The sequence below is a fragment of the Aotus nancymaae genome, unplaced genomic scaffold (assembly GCF_030222135.1).
Source record: "Aotus nancymaae isolate 86718 unplaced genomic scaffold, 86718_ANA_hifiasm-v0.15.2.pri h1tg000057l, whole genome shotgun sequence".
NCBI lineage: Eukaryota > Metazoa > Chordata > Mammalia > Primates > Aotidae > Aotus > Aotus nancymaae.
The window spans coordinates 25,068,276-25,086,364 of NW_026988471.1; the positions used below are offsets into that span (position 1 = coordinate 25,068,276).

The window sequence follows — 18,089 nt, forward strand, 5'->3', positions numbered from 1 at the left end:
CACACCTAAACCCTCTGGGCCCTGCACCTCATCTGTAAACTGCTCAGACTACACTATATACATCCTTAGGTTCATCCAGTTCTGACACTGGAGCATTCTGTTGTCTGGATTTGCTGGAGAGAAACCTTCTGGAAAGCCACAAATAAGCAAGGAAAATAGGGGAGAAAGGTGAAGATAAGCATTGATCTGAGGGGCTTGTGGTTTTCTCAGTAGAGTAGAAGGGCTGATTGATCAGTTTTCTTCCTGCTTTTCTTCAAGGTGAGTGGAAGCACTTCTGGGCATTCCGGCCTTGCCCAGTACAAGGCTGGGACGAGTCACAGGGCCAATATTTTCCTGATCCTAAATTGTTCTTTCTTCTTGATAAGGGAATTCCTAGCATTTGAACCATGCGTCATTTTTGTTGTGTTTTGAGCCACCCAAGGAGGAGACTCAGACTCAATCTCCTGATTTTTGTTCCCCGGGGCAGGAAATGATTGAAAATAGCATTATTCATCTGAAAATAGTACTCTTCATCCCCTCCCCGTTGTCTCTTTCATTTCTTCTTCCTTTACTGCCGACCCCTCAAGATGCACAGTCAGGAAGCTGGAAAGGAGAAATAGGTCCGTGAAGGTAGCAGTGGCTGTTTCTAAGAGATGGAAGTGGGGTCTGCTGAGATTGTTTTGCTTTTGCTCTTTGTGGCAAGTGGTGGTTAAAATACCAATGAGATACCAAAACAGTGAGTAATGACTAACGGGTTGTACTTTGTCACTTAAAAAGCACTTTCACATCTATTATCAAACTCCCTGGTTGTTTTGTTTCTGTTTTTTGTTTTGTTTTTTGAGACAGGGTCTCACTCTGTCACCCAGGCAGGAGTGCGGTGGTGCAATCTCGGCTCAGTAGTTTCAACCTCCCGGGCTCAAGGGATCCTCTCACCTCAGCTTACCAACTAGATGGGGTTATAGAGATGGGACTACAGGCACACAACATCACACCTAATTTTTTAAAAAAAATTTTTTGTAGAGATGGGGGTCTCACTATGTTGCCCAGGCTGGCCTTGAACTCCTGGGCTCAAGTGATCTGCTCACCTCAGCCTCCCAAAGTGCTGGGATTGCAGGTGTGTGCCGCTGCACCCAGCCCAACTTGCTGTTCTTACCCAAGGTCTGCAAGGTAGCAGGTATTCTCCCCATTTTACAGATGAGAAAGTGGAAGTCCAGAGGGCTGAACAGCTAGGTTTTGTAGCAAAGAGAGTGGCAGAGTGTATAGCAGGACTGGGGCACCTTGGCTGCCACAACCAGCCACTCTTTATGCCATTCCACCAGGGAACTTGTCCAGTGGCCCTTCCCACAAACATTCTTCTGGTTTTGTAGCCTCTCTCTGGGATTCTAGGGATCCTGTCAACCTCCCTACCAGCACACAGTTAAGAGCTCTAACCCACTTATCTCAGAGACCCCCGTGAGAGTCTCACACAGGCAGAAGCAGCAGCAGCAGAGCCCTGCCTATTTCAGCCAAAAGAGAAAGCAAGAAGGCTTGGAGCTTTCCTGATGGTTCCTGAGTTGGCAAAGGTACAAATACCAAATGCTACTTCTCTTCAAGGTGCTTTCCTGTCTGAACTTGGAAGAAAGCCGTGGAACTGAGAAAAGGACATTGGACTTGGAGTTAGGATGGAGGTGATCAAATATCACTCTGCATTTACTGGCTCCAAACCTTGAGCAAATCACTTTGCCTGTATGAGCTTTAGTTTTCTTTTTTGTCAAATGGGGATCATAATCATTATCTCATAAGTGTCTTGTGAGCATTAAATAGGACAATTAAGGTGAAAGGGAGTCAACCCAGTGGAGGCACATGGCCAGTTGCATCTGAGACTCCTGTCTCCTCTAGAATGTCACAGATAGGTGGCAGTGGCAGGGCAGAGCCTGTTTGGCTTCTCTGTCCTTGTAAAATCATACTTGATGCTATATTCCCAGAAGAGTGGCTGGCTGGGCCTGGCTGTCTCCATTCTCGCTTTCCGCATCAGTGCTTTATGAGTACTGGGCCCCCTTCCTCCCCTCTCTGGTTTGTACGCCATTTCCTCTTAGAATAAAGGTGAGCCTCTGAGTATCCCCAGTTGTGTCTACAAGCTGGCATTGTCCCTGTAGTGACCCTGGCTGTTGTCATACCTGACCTGCCTCTGATACCTGGAATCAGGGCCCTAATCAAATTGGGAAATTATTTAGAAAGTACATAGTCAATATAAGAGCAGTTAGACAGGCGGAGCATGGTGGCTCACACCGGTAATCCCAGCACTTTGGGAGGCCGAGGCGGACAGCCTCAAGGTCAGGAATTCAACATATTACTCAAGGTCAGGAATTCAATACCAGCCTGGCCAACATGGTGAAACGACGCCTCTACTAAAAATGCAAAAACTACCTGGGCGTGGTGGTGGGGCACTTATAGTTCCAGCTGCTCGGGAGGGTGAGGCAGGAGAATTACTTGAACCCGGGAGGCAGAGGTTGCAGTGAGCTGAGATCGTGCCACTGCATTCCAGCCTGGGTGACTAAATGAGACTCTGTCTCAAAAAAAAAAAGAGGAGCTAGACAAAGATTCCCTAATTAGGAGACTCCAGGCTTTGAGGACTCCACCTCTAGGCCTTCGTTGCCTATCTATAAAGCCTGGGGGTTGGGGGTGATGATTCTTAAAGTCCTTTTGGTTACCCTGCCCTTCGTATCCATCTCTCAAGAGTGAGACCATGGTCCCCTGGAGTTCCCAGCCCTGTCTTTTCCACCCCCACAGGCTCTACTGGCTTTTTAGTTACACTGGACTTATTTAGAATCAGCAGACAAACTGGGTCCTGTCCCCAGGCCCACCCACCTGTAGTCTTTTGCTCTGAAATATTACAAAAGAAGCATTGACTGGAATGTCTGAGAGCTTCAGAGAGCTTCTCTCTCTCTCTTTTTTTTTAGACAGGGTCTCACTCTGTCACCCAAACCAGAGTGCAGGGGCGCAATCTCTGCTCACTGCAACCTCTGCCTTCTGGGTTCAAGCCATTCTCCTGCCTCAGCCTCCCGAGTGGCTAGGACTATAGGTGCACACCACCACACCTGGCTAATGTTTGTATTTTTAGTAGACAGGGTTTCATCATGTTGGCCAGGCTGGTCTCAAATTCCTGACCTAAGATGATCTGCCCACCTCAGCTTCCCAAAGTGCTGCGATTACAGGTGCGCCTGGCTGGGAACTTCTCTTAAGGACTAGGAACTCCACATTCTCACGTCCTCTGCTTGGTGTATTCTAGCCTGCATTGAGCTGAGGGATTTCAGGCATCCCTATCCCTCCCTGCCCTCATAGGTGATAGTTAAGGATAGAGATCTCTGAAAAAATTAGCCGGGTGTGGTAGCTCACTTGCCTGTAGTCCCAGCTACTTGGGAGGCTTAGGTGGGAGGATCTCTTGAGTCCAGAATGTTCAGGCTGCAGTGAACCACTGAACTCCAGCCTAGACAACAGAATAAGACCCGTGTCTTAAAAAAAAAAAAAAAAAAAAACCAGGCGAGGTGGCTCACATCTGTAATCCTAGCACTTTGGGAGATTGAGGCAGGCGGATCACCTCAGGAGTTTGAGACCAGCCTGACCAACATGGGTAAACCTTGTCTCTACTAAAAGTACAAAATTAACTGGGCATGATGGCGCATGCCTGTAATTCCAGTTACTCAGGAGGCTGAGGCAGGAGAATTGCTTGAACCTGGGAGGCGGAGGTTGCAGTGAGCCGAGATCGCACCATAGCACTCCAGCCTGGGCAACAAGAGCAACACTCTATCTCAGAAAAGAAAAGAAAAAAGAAAACAAAAGAAAAAGCTAGAGATCTCTGAGAAAAAGGAGGAGATGGCTACAGGTATCCTCAGGCATATGTGGAAATAAAAAAAAAGGAAAAATATCTATTTCTAAGCCAAGAAAGGAATCTCATGCATGACATATTTCTGAGCATGGGAGTGGAGCAGACAGTATGAGTTGAGACTGGGGAGAAAGAGGGAGCAGAGATGTTGCACCTGGACTGAGGCCCACCCACAGATTTCATGGCAGAGCCAGCCCCCACTTTGCAGCACAAGACTGGTCTGTCAGCCAGGCTTGGCTGAGAGTGTGGGTTTGAGTAAGTGGGCAAGACTTGGCCAGTGACTGATAAGGCAAATTCAGTTGTCATTCAGAGCACTTCTGTGCTGGGGCCCGGCGGGGCTGGCAGAGAAACACGGGGGCATTGGACAGATGGGTGGAGTGAAAGTGGCCGGTTAGTCACCGTCCAGGATTCTCTTCATGGAGCCCAGGGCCCAGCCAAGATAGTAAAGCAGATTTCTAGGTCCACAGAGGAGATCCAGCTCAGAAGTAGATGAGCAGAAACCAGCCCAGGAGCCAGTCCTGAGACTCATGTAATGGAGATGAGGGAGGGAGGAGGGCTGGGACTTGGGACTTCAGCAGTCTTGGCTGATACATCAGACCCCAGGCTTGACTGGCAGCCCAAATTATGCCTGATAGTGTCCGGGTGCCTTCAAGCACTGGGTGAGGTGGTAGCCTTTGAGTAAGGAGGATTTGGGCCTTGGTATGGGTAGCTGGGGAAGGTGGGGGCTGAATAAACGAAGAATTTTGTTTTGAATCTGAGGTCCATCTCCTCACTTGAAAATCACCAAAGAAATTAGCCAGGCATGCTGGCATATGCCTGTAGTTCCAGCTACTCAGAAGGCTGAGGTGGGAAGATCTCTTGACCGTAAGAACTGGAGGCTACAGTGAGCTCTGATCATGCCACTGCATTCCAGCCTGGGCAACAGAGCAAGACCCTGTCTCTAACAGAAAAAGATAAATCGCCAAAATGGTTTAAAAACACAATATATAGTTGTTGGAAAAGGAAAGCTCAGGCTTCCACAAGAACACCTTAAAGGTATGGAGAATATAAAATGAATGCAGAGGCTCGATTTTATATCTATTATCAAATGTTTATTTTTATTTTATTTTCCTCTTTTTTTTTTTTGAATCAGAGTGTTGCTCTTGTTGCCCAGGCTGGAGTGCTATGGTGTGATCTTGGCTTACTGCAACCTCCACTTCCCAGATTCAAGTGATTCTCCTGCCTCAGCCTCCTGAGTAGCTGGGATTACAGGCATGTGCCACTACACCCAGCTAATTTTGTATTTTTAGTAGAGACAGGGTTTCTCCATATTGGTCAGGCTGGTCTCAAACTCCTGACCTCAGGTGATTTGCTGCCTTGGCCTCCCAAAGTGTTGGGATTCTGGCGTGAGCCACCTCATTTTTATTTTATTTTTGAGATACAGTCTTGCTTTGCGGCCCAGGCTAGAGTACAGTGGTGTGATCTTGGCCCATTGCAACCTCCAGCGATTCTTGTGCCTCAGCCTCCCGAGTAGCTGGGATTACAGGTGCAAGGCCACCACGCCCAGCTAATTTCTGTATTTTTAGTAGAGACCAGGTTTTGCCATGTTGGCCAGGCTGGTCTCGAACTCTTGGCCTCAAATGATCCACCTGCCTCGGTCTCCCAAAGTGTTGGGATTACAGGTATGAGCCACTGTGCCTAGCCATAATAAAATTTTAAAATAGTAATACCTCGTGCCTATGATCCTGTAATAAAAATGGTTCCATTATTTACTACTGGCAGAAGTTTAAGTGGTATAAGCCATTAGAATGATAATTGATAATATGTTCCAAGATACACAAAATGTTTATAACCCTTTGTCCTTTCCTGAAATTTCTTTCTAAGAAAGTCACCTAAAAAAAGCAAAAAATTAGGCTGTAAGTGGTGGCTCACACTTATAATTATAGCAATTTAGGAGGCCGAGGCAGGTGGATCTCTTGAGTCCAGCAATTCAATACCAGTCTGGGTAACATGGCAAAACCCCGTCTCTACAAAAAATACAAAAATTAGCCAGACATGGTGGTCGGTGCCTGTGGTCCCACATACTCAGGAAGCCAAGGCAGGAGAATTGCTTGAACCTAGGAGGCAGAGGTTGCAGTCAGCTGAGACCACACCACTGCACTCCAGCCTGGGTGACAGAGCAAGTCTCCCGTCTCAAAAAGAAAGAAAGAAATATTAGGTAAAGTGGAAATCATAAGACATAAATTTGTATTTATACTATGTCTGTAGAGGTGAAAAAAAAGATGTGTGCATGTGGAGAAGTCTGGGGAAAAAAACCCAGGGAAAATGAAGGAAACCAAGTAGCTATGGTAGGGAATATGTGGCATTTCTCATTCATTTCTACGGTGATTTTGATGTTTGTGCAATTCTTTTTTTCTGAAAGGGGAGAAAGACAATAAGGGGTTAAAAACATGTCTCCAGAATCCTTTAATAAATGAAATAAATCTAATTTTAATTAAATTCTTTAATTCTTTAAATGAATTCTTTAATTTAAAATACTGCTATTCTTTAAAATGTCTGTATTTTAATAACACTGGTAAGTATTTCCTCCAGGGTTAACTCTTGAAGTAACAAATTTCATAAATGTATTATCTTCTATAAACAGTAAAACTCCCTTTCATTTGTCCTAAAAACTGCTGCTATCAAACCTCAGGGCGTAAGCTCTTAACTCCACGTGCCAGGATGGATTGGAAAAGTCTGGATCTTTCCCTTTCACACCCAGTTTTGATTGTTTCATTTCCAGACTTATCCTCTTAACCTTTCTTTGTCTTTGCAGACTGAAGAGTCCTATTTTTTAAAGTCTCTTGTAATAGCCCTGGGATGGTTTCGGCCGCCCTTCTCTGGATCTTCTCTCTCCTTTATGTCTCTGGAGATGGCAGTAAGAGAACTACACACAGTACTCCAGATTCAGCCGCATCATGGTTTTAGATGAGGGTATAATGTTTTGTTTCCAAAAAGCCTTCATGATGGTGCCTGGGCAGATGCTATTGACGTTTTTAGCTGTGGCAGCATATTCAGCCAGTGTCTTCTGGGGACAATGGAGTGTTACTCCTCCTCCTCCCCTTTTTAGGGCTTGTAACCGATTGCCCACAGCTATCACTTAATTAGTGGAGTTAGGATTCTTTTTCTCCAAAATGTAAAATCTGCTATTTTCTTGTCAGCTCACATAGGCTGGAAATTCTCTTGTACTTTACCCCCTAGGAGAATCTGGGGGTGTCTGTGAAGTCGGATGTTTCACCCCTGCACTCCTCGCACAGCTTCAGACAGAGATTAGTCCTGTTGTTTTCCACTTGAGCGCCTTTCCATCCAGAGAAATACCTGTTTATTTCTGTTCCCTTTCTCCATCTCCTCACTCCCCGTGTAACTCTGAATAACCTCTGATGTGCAGCCTTGCCGGGAGTGCTTTCACCTTCTGAGTTCTGGACACTGGCTTACCCATGTGCTGAAATAACCTATTCCGTCCCATTCTGAAAGAACTCTCGGAGATTAGTCAGACACGACTTCCTCTTGCCAGGAACATGTTGATTTCCTTCAGCAGGTTCTGCTTCCTTAAGGAGTCACCACAGCCCCTGCAATAGGAAGAGCCTGGGCTTTGGAGCCAGGCAGGCCTGGACCAGGTCTCCATTTAAGTTTTTTGTTTCTAATTCTTTCTCTTTTTTTTTTTGCGATGGGGTCTTACTGTCACTCAAGCTAAAGTGCAGTGACGCGATCTCAGTTCATTGCAGCCTCAACCTTCTGGACTCAAGTGATCCTCCTGCCACAGCCTGCTGAGTAGCTGGGACCACAGGTTCACACCACCATGCCTGACTCATTTTTTTTTTCTTGAGACAGAGTTTCACTCTTGTTGCCCAGGTTGGAGTGCAATGACAATCTTGGCTCACTACAACCTCCACCTCCCAGGTTCAAGCAATTCTCCTGCCTCAGTCTCTCAAGTAGCTGGGGTTACAGGCATGCACCACCACGTCCGGCTAATTTTGTATTTTAAGTAGAGACGGAGTTTCTCCATGTTTGTCAGGTTGGTTTTGAGCTCCTGACCTCAGGTGATCCACCTGCCTCAGCCTCCCAAAGTGCTGTTTTATAATATGAAAACCCAACTGTTTTTATATATTTTATAGAGATGGGTTTTGCCATGTTGCCTGGGGTGGTCTTGAACTCCTGGACTCAAGGGATCCATCCACCTCAGCCTCCCAAAGTGCTGAGATTACAGGCATGAGCCATCCTGCTCAGCTGCATCTCCATTTAAATTTAATGGCCATGATGTGATCTTGGATGGGTTACTTAACCTCCCTGAGCTTTCACTGGAGAAATGAGAGTGCTAATAGTATGCATGCGCCTTACAGCAGCCCTTTTCAAACATTCTTATGCATCCAGATTACCTGGGATCTCAGTTCAATGTGGATCTCCATTCACAAGGTCTGAATTTCTTATTTGATTTGCTTATTTATTTTTCAGATAGGGTCTTGCTATGTTGCCAAGCTGATCTTGAATCCCTGGGCTCAAGCGATCCTCCCTCCGCAGCCTCCCAAACTACAGGCAGGAGCCACCACACCTGGCTTTGGGTTGTTAAAAAGCTCCCCAGGTGATTCTAACATGCAGCGAAATTTGAGAGCGAGTGTCTTTTTATTAGGTGCCAAAGAATAAAGAATGCTAGAGTCACATAAAATGCTGGGGAAAATGAAAGGTCTCAGGGTTGAAATGAACCAGTGTGTCCCAGATTCAAAGGCCAGGCCAGATAGCAGGCTCCTCAAGACCTGTGACCCAGTAGTTAGGGGATCAGGTATCCATGGTCCACAACAGCAGGGGCCTCCTCCATGTGGTTCTTTCCTCTCACACACCCACCCCACCCTTCCTGCCAGGTTCCCTAGATGATTGGGCCCCGTGCCAATGATGTGGATTGACCAGTGGGGGGAAGAGAAACTGGGATTAAGAGAGCCCCAGGTGGCTGGGCTCGGTGGCTTACACCTGTAATTCCAGAACTTTGGGAAGCCGAGGTGGGCGGGTCACTTGAGGTCAGGAGTTTGAGACCAGCCTGGCCAACATGGTGAAACCCCGTCTCTATTAAAAATACAAAAATTAGCTAGGTGTGGTGGCATGTGACTGCAGTCCCAGCTACGTGGGAGGCTGAGGCAGGAGAATTGCTTGAACCCAGGAGGCAGAGGTTGCAGTGAGCCGAGATTGTGCCACTGCACACCAGCCTGGGCAACAGAGTAAGACTCTTTCTCAAAAAAAAAAAAAAAAAGAGAGAGCCCAAGGAAGGGACCTGAAACCCGCTCTGGGACAACCCTCAAGGATTTTGTTTGGTTCATCAAATATGTATTGAGCACTTGGTATCTGCCAAGCACTGTGCTAAGTCAGGGACCATGAGATATGAGCAAGATATGATTGCCACCCCGAGGGAGCTCACAAGGAGACAGCATGTCAACAAATAATGATTCTATTATGAGAAATAGTAGGAATATGGCTTGGTTACTGAGGGCACCGGAAAGAGCAATTTCGAGAGGATCAGGGAAAATTTCCCAGTGGTCAAGATGTCTCTTGCAGAAGTAGCAGTTTTCCAGTTAGATATGGAGTGGGAGGAGGAGCCCAGGCTTGTGAAGTGCCATGGCACATTGAGGGGGCTGGAATTCTTTCGGTGAGGCTGGAGTGCAGAGCACACGCGAAGCATGAGTGGTGAGAGGAGCCTGGGAGGCCAGGCCAGCTCCTGGGGCCTCTCACTGCAGCCAACCTTAGATTTCATGCTGCAAGGAATGGAGGTCCATTCAGTAGTTTGAATTCGAGGAGCAACCATTCAGAGTTGTGCTGGCTTTTTTTGTTTTTTTGGTTTTTGGTTTTTTTCGCAATGAAGTCTGACTCTGTCACCCAGGCTGGAGTGCAGTGGCATGATCTTGGCTCACTGCAGCCTCTTCCTCCCAAGTTCAAGTGATTCTCCTGCCTCAGCCTCCTGAGTAGCTGGGACTACAGGTGCGCTTCACCACACCTGGCTAATTTTTGTATTTTTGGTAGAAACGGGGTTTCACCATGTTGGCCAGGCTGGTTTTGAACTCCTGACTTCAGGTGATCCACCCACCTCGGCCTCCCAAAGCTCTGGGATTACAGGTGTGAGCCACCTCATCTGGCCTAGAGTTATGTTTTTAGTGGATCCACCCAGGTGTCATGTGGCGAATGGGTGGAAGGGGAAACTGAGGCAGTGGGGAGCTCCCAGCAGTGGTCCAGGGGAGTTGTGGGGGCTGCAATGAAGTCAGCATGTACCAGTGAGAATGAAAAAGAGGGGGTGGTGGGAGCCTCACTAAGGAGCAGGTTTGATGGCCTTGACTCACTGGGCAGATGCAGCAGGGGAGAGGTAGGGCAGGGATGAGGCGAGGCAGGTGAGTCACCTAGGGTGCAGTGTAAGGGATTATTCCCTCTACTGTCCTGCAAATGCTGACCTGGAATGCGAAGGAAGAGCCTAGGATGGGTTTAGGTCTGTGCTGTCCCTGGGACAGCACCTGTGACAAGGTGGCAGGGTAAGTGGGGAGACCATTAACCAGGAGCACAGGCGGCTGTAGTGTGGCCGAATGGACAGCCTCCAGGGCTCAAGGCCCCTTCCTCCTGCCTTGGCCTCCAAGGCTGTATGGGGCTGGAGTGAGGCTGGTGCCTCTCTGGCTGGCCCAGCTTTGCTCAGCATCTTTGGGTGCCTTCACACAGCCCAGTCCCTGACCTCCCAAAGGCCACTGTTAACCCTTGTCTGGCTCTGTTCCCAGTGATGTGGCTCTGACAGGTGGTCTCCTGCTCCCCCAGTCTGACAGTGCCCCCTGCTTTGAGATCCCTCAGGCAGGTCAGCTGTTTCCACTGGGAAAAATTCCAGTGGAGAAGCAGACAGCTTTTTCCGCTGGTTCAAGGTGATTTCAACCTTCCAGGAGGCCCATGATGAAGCCAGAGGACAGTTGGGTACCCTGGAACAGCACCTTCTTCTGATTTTCATTTTCTAAAATTTCAATCGGACACCCCCCAAACCAGAGTAAGTTCTGAGAGGCTGCCGGCAGCACCTTCTTGAAAACACATTTTATGTAGTCACAGTTTACAGTTTACACAAAGCTGACATTATTTCGTCTTAAGATTCAAAAACACTGACTGAATGTCTGTGCCAAGCACTGAATAGGGGCTTTCACAGAGTGAGGCTGGGGGTGCAGGGTTCAAATCTGACCTCTTCCTCTCAATAGCTGCATGACCTGAGGCTGGTCATTTTCAATGTCTTCACTTGTTAAATGGGGAGGGGAAGAGTCCCTCTTAGGGGAGGATGGAAACTATGGTGTTAAAGGCTTAGCTCAGCACCTAACAGATACTTAGTGCTTGGCAAACGTTTGCTAGCCATCCAGGAACATAGGCAGTGTTCCGATATTATAGATGACAGACCTGAAGGGAATAATTGGTCCAAAGCCTCGAGGTAAATGGGTAGAACCCAGGTCTTCCTGGCCCTCTCCAAAGCTCCTGCTGTGCTGGGCCCCATGCTGTTCCTTCTTGCTGTGCAGTCTGCCCCCTTTGGCTTTTCTTCTGCTTTCCACGTAAGCTGACGATTTAGACCCTTTCCTGCTGCCTGTATTGAGAGCTGTCTTCCTGAGTTGGAAGCCAGTTAGCTAAAGGCTGGACTACCCAGTGACTGTATCTTATCTTTCCCAATCCTCAACACCAGCTGGGGCCTGGTTGCCAGGATTAGATTGCCACCCCCAACCTCCTCCTAGCCCTGGTGAACCAACATTTCCTGTGTATCCAAAGCAAACAGATCAGGTGCCCTAGATTCCCCGAGGGGCTTCCTTTCTGCCTCCCTAGTGTCCTGCTGACAATAGGAGCCTTGTGCTGGGACCTGAGACGCTAGAGGGGAAAACTCCATTCTCCCTGAAAACCACAAAGTTCCATCTGGGACACATCTTGTGTCCACTCCCGGAAGGACCACAGAACGGGGAAGCAAAATCTCTCCAGCTGGCGATGCTGTGGCCCTTTGCAAAGCCCACCTCCCAGCCCCTCTGTGTCCCCAGGCGATGGAGAGCAAGCTGCTCATCGGGGGCAGGAACATCATGGATCACACCAACGAGCAGCAGAAGATGTTGGAGCTGAAGAGGCAGGAGATTGCTGAGCAGGTAGGGCTGCCAGGCACCAGGTCACCTTGGGGAGCGTGGCCTGCAGCTCATGTCTGGGTGGGTCAGGGCAGTAAACCATTGTGGACTCTGGATCTCTGGGATTATGGTGCTGAGAATCGCAGACATGCCACCCTGGGTCCCACAGGTCTACTAGCCCAGGGTCTTCCCCCTGGCAGGGGCACAGCTAGCTGGTGGATGAGGGGATGTGATGGCTCTCCGTGACATCAGTCTCCACAAGGCACCTGCTACTAATTCCTGGGCCTTCCACAAGGTGGTGCGAGTTCTTTGCTAACTGTATGACTGTTTCCCCAAATCATCAAGAACCACAATTTATTGATTTATTATTTATTATTATTATTTTTTGAGACGGAGTCTCGCTCTGTCGCCTGGGCTGGAGTGCAGTGACGTGATCTCGGCTCACTGCAACCTCCACCTCCTGGGTTCAAGCAATTCTCCTGCCTCAGCCTCCCAAGTAGCTGGGACTACAGGCACAGGCCACCATGCCCAGCTAACTCTTTGTATTTTAGTAGAGATGGGGTTTCACCGTGTTGGCCAGTCTGGTCTTGATCCCCTGACCTCGTGATCCACCCGCCTCAGCCTCCCAAAGTGCTGGGATTACAGGCGTGAGCCACCACACCCGGCTGAGCATGTTGGTCTTACCAATCAACTGTTAAATGCTACTTGGGGAGAGAGTGAGGCAGCTTGGAAGGCAGTGGGCATGCTGTGCCTCCATCTGTGTGACTGACAGCCCCGGAGTAGGCCAGCTCTTAGGGTTGGGGTCTCCATCCACATGAGGCAGAGCCTGGCAAAGGCATGGCCCTGGGAGCTGAGAGGAGGGTTCCTAGGGGCTCTGTAGGATTGGGTGGGAGCAGTGGGCGTGGACCGTGGTGAAGCCAGGTCCTTTGAGCCCCCTGCCCGTCCTTGGCCTAGAAACGTCGTGAGCGGGAGATGCAGCAGGAGATGATGCTTCGAGATGAGGAGACCATGGAGCTCCGGGGCACTTACACGTCCCTGCAGCAGGAGGTGGAGGTCAAAACCAAGAAACTCAAGAAGGTAAGACCTGCAGCAGGACGGGTCAGGGTGTGCTGGAGGCCCACCTCTGCCCAAGGGTGTGTGCCTCTGGAACTCCTCCCCATTTTACTGGAACTGCTGAACCCCTGAGTTACTTGGCTTGGGCCTCAGGGGTGAGCAGCAGGGGGAGGCAGGAGGCTGGGGCCAGGGGTGGAGTAGAGCCTTTTCTCCTGGGCCAGGGTGGGTGTGACAGGCTTCAAACTCTGTCACTTGCAGTATCCAGGGTTACCGTCCTCATGGTCCTGGGTGAGTTCCCCCTTTTCCGTGTCACCAGTGAGTCACAGTTGGGATAGCTGGCCCTGGAGCAGGGCCAGGGGAATACAGAGAGGCTGAGGAGGAGACTGGAACCCAGGGAAGCTCAAGCAGGGAGCAGAAGACCCTCAAGGACATGTCAAGGGATGAGAATAGCTGCTCACCGGGACTCTGCAAAGCCCGTGGAAGGGGAAGACGTGTACATGTGAGGGGGTCGAGGGCAGGAAGCAGCAAAGCTCTAGCCTGGATTCTGGGAAAAACTGGAGACCCTTCAGGGTTGCTGATGTGGCAGAGGCCCAGCCACCGCGGCAGTCACCACGGACCCAGCTCTCAGTGGCTTTGGAGAGGAGCAGGATGCCTGTGCTGCCTCCACATCCCACTTCTGAGAGTCCCTGAAGAGACTGGAGTGGGAGGAGTCACCTTCCAAACTCGTTCAGGCTGCCTGCTCCCTAAGCCCTGGGTCACCAAATGAGACCTGGGTGCTAGTTCCAGCTCTTCTCTTGGCTGGTTGTGTGACCTTGGGCAAGTCTGTGCCTGGCTTCCTCATCTATAAAAGGAGGGTATTGGACCAAAGATCCCTGGGGTCCCTTCCTGTTTGAACATTCCATGATGCTGATAGCTGCTGAGAAAGAGCAGGCAATGGCCACAAGGCCTCAAATGGGGGTTGGGGGGCAGCCCTAAATGGGTTCAGCACAGCGAGGAGTTGGGACCAGGACCCCCAGCCTCATCCTAGGCTGAGTCAGTGGACTCAGCCTGCAGTGCTGCGGCTCAGGCTGGGTGACTGGGGCCTCGTTGCCACACCCAGCAGCCTCTGAGTGGCACCTGTCCCCACCCAGCTCTATGCCAAGCTGCAGGCGGTGAAAGCGGAGATCCAGGACCAGCACGATGAGTACATCCGCGTGCGGCAGGACCTGGAGGAGGCACAGAACGAGCAGACCCGCGAACTCAAGCTCAAGTAGGGCCCGCAGCTCTTCCCTCCCGGGTCCCCACAGCCAGCCCTCAGTACTCAGGCCTCTCCTTCCCTAAGGCCTCATCCTGACTGTCTCCCCTCCCATGAGTCCCTTAGGAATAAAATGCATCTGAGGGCTGAGGGGTGGGCCCAGGTGCTGGAGTTTCTTCTACCTCCTCTGCCTATATTTGATGGACCCCCGAAAATGGAAGCTAGATGCTGGCCAAAAGTAACTCCGAAGGCCCTGAGGCTACCATCTTTGCATAAGAAGTAATGATCTGAAATTAAAAAAAAAAAATTCTAACTTAAAAAAATTATTTTAAAAATGTGTATAGATAGTAGGTGTATATATTAATATTTATGGGATACATGAGTTTTTGTTTTGTTTTGTTTTTGGAGATGGAGTCTTGGCTTTATCCAGGCTGGAGTGCAGTGGTGCAATCTCAGCTCACAGCAGCCTCTGCTTCCCAGGTTCAAGTGATCCTCCTGCCTCAGCCTGCCGAGTAGCTGGGATTACAGGCGTGCACCACAATGCCTGGCTAATTTTTGCATTTTTAGTAGAGATGGGGTTTTGTCATGTTGGCCAGGCTGGTCTCGCACTCCTGACCTGAGGTGATCTGCCCACCTAGGCCTCCCAAAGTGCTGGGATTACAGGTATGAGCCACCACGCCCAGCCACATGAGAGGTTTTGATACAGGTGTGCAAATGTGAACTAAGCACATCATAGAGAATGGGGTATCCATTCCCTCAAGCATTTATCCTTCAAGTTACAAACAATCCAGTTACATTCTTTAGGTTATTTTAAAATATACAATTGGCCGGGCTCAGTGGCTCACACCTGTAATCCCAACACTTTGGGAGGCCAAGGCGGGTGGATCACCTGAGGTCAGGAGTTTGAGACTAGCCTGGCCAGTGTGGTGAAACCTCATCTCTACTAAAAATACAAAAATTAGGGAGTGGGGCAAAAAATACAAAAAAAAAAAAAAAAAGAAAAGAAAAATACAAAACTTAGCCAGGTGTGGTGGCATGTGCCTGTAATCCCAGCTACTCAGGAGGCTGAGGCAGAAGAATAGCTTGAACCCAGGAGGAAGAAGTTGCAGTGAGCCAAGATGGTGTCACTGCACTCCAGTCTGGATGACAAGAGCAACACTGTCTCAAAAAATATATATATATATAATATTGTTATTATTGAGTATAGTCACCCTATTGTGCTATCAAATAATAGTGTTTATTCATTTTTCATTTTTTTTTGTACCCATTGGAAGCAGTGATTTTCAAGCTACAGTATTTCTGTAGGAATCCCTTCCCTTAACTTCTTGATTTTCCATCCTCCATGTTCCCCCTGCCCCTTGGCTTGTTGCATCTAATGCTTCAACCCTCACATGCACCGTGTAGCCTCTTGCTCACTCAGTTCCCCATTGCTCCTTCATTACTGCTCCCAGGTACCTAATCATTGAGAACTTCATTCCCCCGGAGGAGAAGAACAAGATCATGAACCGGCTTTTCCTGGACTGTGAGGAGGAGCAGTGGAAGTTCCAGCCACTGGTGCCAGCCGGCCTGTGAGTCTCTAACCCCACTGTCTGGGCTGGGGCATTTGTGGGTCCACTCCAGGTCAGGGGTGATGAAGGGCCTGAGGGCCTGCCTGCAGGGAGACAAATGTTTTGTGGGTTGGGGAAAAGATGGGGAGGATGCTGATGGGGGATGAATTTTTCAGGATCTTATTTGTAGGGGTCTTCATGAAGGAAGGTGTCATGGGAAAAAAAGTGTCTCATTGGCCTGGCATGCAGAAAATACCCTGTGAGGGGTCTCGGGAGGGAGGAAGAGCATCTTGGCCTCTCAACAATCCTAGCGAATGGTAACATCTGGCCAGGTCTGGTAAATACTCATTTGTTAGATGCCAGAAATAGCAACCATAGCTAATATTTGCCAAGTGCTACTGTGTGCTGGGTGCTGTTCAAGACTCAGGAGACAGAAAATAAATTAGACGTGGCCCGAGCGCATAGTCCAATGGGAAATAAATGATCAGATCATGATGTGATAAAGCTGTGATCCAGTCTCAGCGCACTGTTCATCCGGGTGATTCAGCATTTCCACCTGTTTCCACATCCTAGCCCTTGGATGCAGCTGCGGCCATGGGCTGAGTGTGCAGCTCCCTCTGCTGGTGGCCATGAAGAACATCCCAGCAGAGTGATTGCCTCACCCCGCTGAACTATGAGCCCTTGCAAGTCTGTATAAAGAGGTGTTTAGGAGGCTGGACACCGATGCACCTTCCTGAAGAGTCTTTGCTTTCTCTAGGCTGGGAATATTAATGTTAACATAGGGCAAGAGTCTCCCAAAATCTGGGATGGGAAGCTAGCAAGAGGTCTATAGCTTCTCACTGAAGCAACTCAAGTATCATGCCTGGTTTTTGTTTTTTTTTTCTTTCCTTTCTTCTTTTTTAAACAACTATAGTTTAGATGCCTATTTGATCTTTCTGAAAGGCTGATCTTACTTAAGGTGACACCACATAAGTTCGTAAGTGGCAAGCACATGAACAGAGAACTTTTCTTTTTTTTTTTTTGAGACGGAGTTTCGCTCTTGTTACCCAGGCTGGAGTGCAATGGTGCGATCTCTGCTCACCGCAACCTCCGCCTCCTGGGTTCAGGCAATTCTCCTGCCTCAGCCTCCTGAGTAGCTGGGATTACAGGCACGCGCCACCATGCCCAGCTGATTTTTTGTATTTTTAGTAGAGACGGGGTTTCACCATGTTGACCAGGATGGCCTCGATCTCTTGACCTCGTGATCCACCCGCCTTGGCCTCCCAAAGTGCTGGGATTAGTGGTATCACTTTGCACCTACAATCCACCTTTCCAATCTAGGTAGTGGTTCTCGATAGTACCTCAGTTATTGCAGAGGTTGTCCACCCTGGCTGCAGCTAGAATACCTGTGAGTGGGGCTCCAGAAAGTCTGATTTAAAGGATCCCAGGTCGGCCAGGCGCGGTGGCTCATGCCTGTAATCCCAGCACTTTGGGAGGTCGAGGCAGGGATCACCTGAGGTCGGGAGTTCGAGACCAGCCTGACTAACATGGAGAAACCCTGTCTCTACTAAAAATACAAAAAATTATCCGGGTGTGGTGGCCCATGCCTTAATCCCAGCTACTCAGGAGGCTGAGGCAGAATTGCTTGAATCCGGGAGGCAGAGATGGCAGTGAACCAAGATCGCACCATTGCACTCTAGCCTGGGCAACAAGAGTAACACTCCGTCAAAAAAAAAAAAAAGGATCCCATCCCAGGTCTTAAGTTTTGTGATTCTGTATTTGAAGCCAGGCTAGAAAACCACTGCTCTAGTGCCATTTGGCAGAGTTAGATGCTGGTGAGGCTTCACTCTGTCAAATTATCTTACGCTTAGAACAGTTCTGTCTGTCGGTTGTGGTGGCTCACGCCTGTAATCCCAGCACTTTGGGAGGCCGAGGTGGGCAGATCACTTGAGTTCAGGAGTTCAAAACCAGCCTGGCCAACATAGTGAAACCCTGTCTCTACTAAAAATACAAAAATTAGCCAGGCATGGTGGCAGGCACCTGCAATCCCAGCTACTGGGGAGGCTGAGGCAGGAGAATTGCTTAACCCGGGAGGCAGAGGAGGAAGGAAGGAAGGAAAGGAGGGAGGGAGGGAAGGAAGGAGAAAAGGAAGTTAATTCATAATCAGTAAGGGTGATTAGGCTTGCTTTCTAAATCTGAAGTAAGATTAGGCTTGTTTTCTAAATCTGGCTTACAGGTTCCTAAACTAATAAGTGGGTTTGTAATACATTTGGATGAGGGACATTGACACCATATAGAAAATACTAGTGTACTGTTTGATAATAATT

At 48.9% G+C, this 18,089-nt stretch overlaps 1 protein-coding gene across 1 annotated transcript in view; it reads left to right on the forward strand.

The window, feature by feature from the left end:
* Positions 1-18,089, forward strand: part of KIF3C (kinesin family member 3C) — a 48,043-nt gene that overhangs the window by 11,658 nt on the left and 18,296 nt on the right. Inside the window, exons 2-5 of the mRNA XM_012437639.2 lie at positions 11,872-11,973; positions 12,904-13,026; positions 14,133-14,251; positions 15,688-15,804. Of these exons, the coding sequence (XP_012293062.1) occupies positions 11,872-11,973; positions 12,904-13,026; positions 14,133-14,251; positions 15,688-15,804 (461 nt within the window). The remainder of the gene's footprint in view (positions 1-11,871; positions 11,974-12,903; positions 13,027-14,132; positions 14,252-15,687; positions 15,805-18,089) is intronic.